The 3,457-nt window shown below is 37.9% G+C and overlaps 1 protein-coding gene across 1 annotated transcript in view; it reads right to left on the bottom strand.

The window, feature by feature from the left end:
• CUNH10orf67 (chromosome unknown C10orf67 homolog) overlaps nt 1-3,457 on the bottom strand; it is a 137,356-nt gene that overhangs the window by 7,169 nt on the left and 126,730 nt on the right. The window contains exon 12 of the mRNA XM_023701982.1: nt 3,327-3,414. Coding sequence (XP_023557750.1) covers nt 3,327-3,414 — 88 coding nt within the window. The remainder of the gene's footprint in view (nt 1-3,326; nt 3,415-3,457) is intronic.

Here is a 3,457-nt window from a genome sequence, read left to right as displayed (position 1 = left end):
GTTGAACCTTTTGTGTCTCTCTGGCAAGATGTTCTGCTCCTGAATCAGCTGGGTGGGTCTTGCCTCTAGCCTCTTTGCAGGGAGTTCTGCTGAAGGGTTCTATGCTGGGCCTACAGCCAGGGTCGAATGAGGATCCACGGGCCCCGGGTCATCTCACTCACTCGCTGAGCCTGCACTCTGGGTCTATTCAGGATCCAGCGGCCCCAGGTCCTGTCACTCGCCAGGCCTGTGTTCTGGGTCTATTCAGGATCCTGCGACCCCGGGGTCTTACATAAATATTTTCTATGTGCATTTTATTTGAATATGACCTTGCAGAATGTGAAATTTTGTGCATATACTTTTATTTGTTATTGGTATTATGTAACATCTTATCTTGTTGCTTCTAAAGTCATATCCTGCTGATGTTTTGACACCTCTAAAACCAAGTTGCATCTTGCCATAGAAGGTTGTCACAGTGTAGTGTGCACAAGTTTTTCTCTTTTAGTGACATAAAATCTTAAGCTTGTGTTGAGCACATCTTAGATTCAAGATTTTAAAAAACATGCCTTGTATGAGGCCTCCTTCAGTAACCAAGTACAAATTTTTAAAGATGAATTCATCTTACTCTGTACTCAGAACAAATTGCTTGCAAGTGGCGTATAGTGTCCCAGGCAGACATCTCCTGATTTTACCATCTACTCTCCCAAGGGGTCCAAGCCACCACTGCCCCTCACATGCACCACTGCAGTCGCTTCCTACCCTTGGTGTATGCCATCTCTCCCTCATCGCTTCCACCATTGCCACTTTAGCATGTCACGCAAGACTGTCTTAACCCACTCTCACTGTGACTGTGAAAGAGCGACTGGGGTAATATATGAGAGGATTGAGTGGTAAGCCTGGATTTCCATATATTTTTATTCTTCCAAGGAGGAGAAAAGAATAAATAAAATGAGAACCATAAAAATTATTAAATAAGTTAAAGAGAGAAGAATGAATCACAGGGAACATCTACTTTTTAAACTTATTTATTATTTGGTTGAGAGAAAGACCTCAGAAATCTTTTTCTTTGGTCCCAGACATAAGTACAAGGATACATGGCTTCCAAGAAAGAAAGGCAGAAGTCTCTAGAAAGGCATGAATCAAAATGCCCTGCAAAGGTATTATGGACATGACACAGAAAGCTACCAGCAAATAGAACACAGGAGTTGAATTTAAATCAAAATAAGGTTTCTATTTCTTATTTTCTTCAAGGTAGTCCATAAAATGATGGAAAAAACATCCCAAGTACTCAAGTCTAAGACTAGGTGAAGACAGATGGGAACCCAAGGTCTCTTCTAGCAGCCCCCACTTCCTTTGAGGGCATTTGCCAACCTGAAGACTATGGGCAAGAGTTGTCAAAGGTTCTCTGACCTCAGACGAAGAGAGGCCAAAACCAGGACCCACTTCAGGTGTCCAGTTTAAAGAGACTTCCTTACCCACTCTGTACCAGATCCTTGGTAATGACTGGTGAAATAATACAGAGGGAGATAACTGAAAAGCCAAGCAAAAACTGGAATAGTAGTAAAGTTTTTCCAGATCACTATATGTACCAGCTTGCCATAAGGCATTAATTACTTCATGTGTTAAGACATCTTTGCTATTGATGCAATTTTATTTTAATTTTTTAAACATTTGTATCCAATTTATTTCACTTAAAATTAGGTTCTCAAGGTGCATCCATTTACCTAAAAGTGTCTGGGGTTTATGCTTCTTTATGGCTGTGTAGTACTCTGCTGCATATTGAAAAACGTATTTTCTTTTTGTACTCTTTTTTATATTGATTTTAATGAGAGAGAAATAGCAACGAGACAGTTTCTAAACAGGTTAATAGGACAGTAGCAATAATTAATACATTGCATATCGTTGTCCAAAGATACAATTAATGTAGTTTTAGACTGAATGTGATATATTACTGGCTGAAGAGACTTAAGAAATACAATTCAACAAAATCCTGATAAAACCCTAGCAACTTTTTTAGAAATGTATTTGCTAATCCTAAAAATGCATTAAGTGTTATGAATAGAGAACTGTCAAGATGATCTTTTTTTTTTTTTTTTTCAGTACCAGGGATTGAACTCAGGACCCTGTGCTTGCCAAGCAAGCACTTATTCTACTGAGCTATCTCCCTAGCCTGTCAAGATAACCTTGAAGAAAAGGAATGAAATCAAAGGATTTATACTCCCTCTTACTATCACGCTATTAAGACTGTGTGTTATTGACAAAAAAGATTGACAAATCAATGAAGTAGAACAATGTGTTTAGGAATAGACTCATACATATACACCCTTTAATATGGAACACAGAAACCAGTACATTTCAATAGGAAGAGGAAGATCAAAATCGTATCATCAGAAGTTTATGTGCAATGAGAGCTACCGTCCCAGCAATATGAAATACAACCTGCTACAAGAAAAAGAGTTAACTTCATATTTATTAAAATTAAAAGCTTCTGATCTTTAAAGGATACTGGGAAGAAAAACTCTAGAATGACAAAATGCTTACATTTCCCAGCTAGAAAACAGTTCAGATGTCTAACATGGGAATGATAGATGCACATACTTTGTTCTATTTATACAGTAGGACACTACTCAGCAACATAAAAGAAAACTGAGAGCCACAGTGAATTTTGTCTTTCCTCCTCTGAGCTGTAGGCGCTGGGAATCATGTTTCAGCAATGACAGTGTAACTGCAATACCAGCTCAAGTTATGATCACTTGTTCTGACACACATTCCTACCACTATTTTATGCCAGGAGATGACACAGTCAAGGGCAACTTGGCCAAAAGCCTGTGAATGCTTTTGTGCTTTGAACTTCTGTAGCTCTGAGCTAAACAAAACTCTGCTATCAAGGCAGTTCATCTCAATGTTTTGTTACAGTGATGAAAAGTTAACAAGCTCAACATTTAGTATAAAAAATGAGATACCTTGTATTTATTTCTTTTTCCTCTTCAGAAATGACTGAATCCTTGATATTTCCCACTGTTTTATCCATTACCAAAAATAAGCATATGACTGGTACTCCCAGCCAGAATGAGACACTCCTCCTCTGAAATTTTCATTTTCCTCATTGATAGCTCAATCAAATTGCACCGTAGCAATTGGTTTACATATCTTGACTCAAGATGGACTAAGCTGTTTTGGACTAAGTTGTTTGCCTTATGCACTTGGCATCTAATAGAGAGTGACCATCATGTATTGTCTCCAGAGTGTATAATGACAGGAGCTCAAGAAATTACAAATAAGAACAGAAAAAACTAGACATATGTTTTTGAAGAGATGAATGGTAACTACACATTATATGTACTTACCATGTAATTGAAGGATGTATCAGCAACTACTGCAAACTGACGAAATAGCGTGCGTCTGGTAAACATCTCATCCTTAAGGGCATGAAAGCTGAAATAAAAGAAACCATGAAAATAAAAAAGAGAAATATATA

Source organism: Octodon degus, unplaced genomic scaffold (assembly GCF_000260255.1).
Source record: "Octodon degus isolate 3935 unplaced genomic scaffold, OctDeg1.0 scaffold00145, whole genome shotgun sequence".
Lineage (NCBI taxonomy): Eukaryota > Metazoa > Chordata > Mammalia > Rodentia > Octodontidae > Octodon > Octodon degus.
The sequence above is the reverse complement of the archived record's forward strand: the minus strand, read 5'-3'. Positions and strand labels throughout refer to the sequence as shown.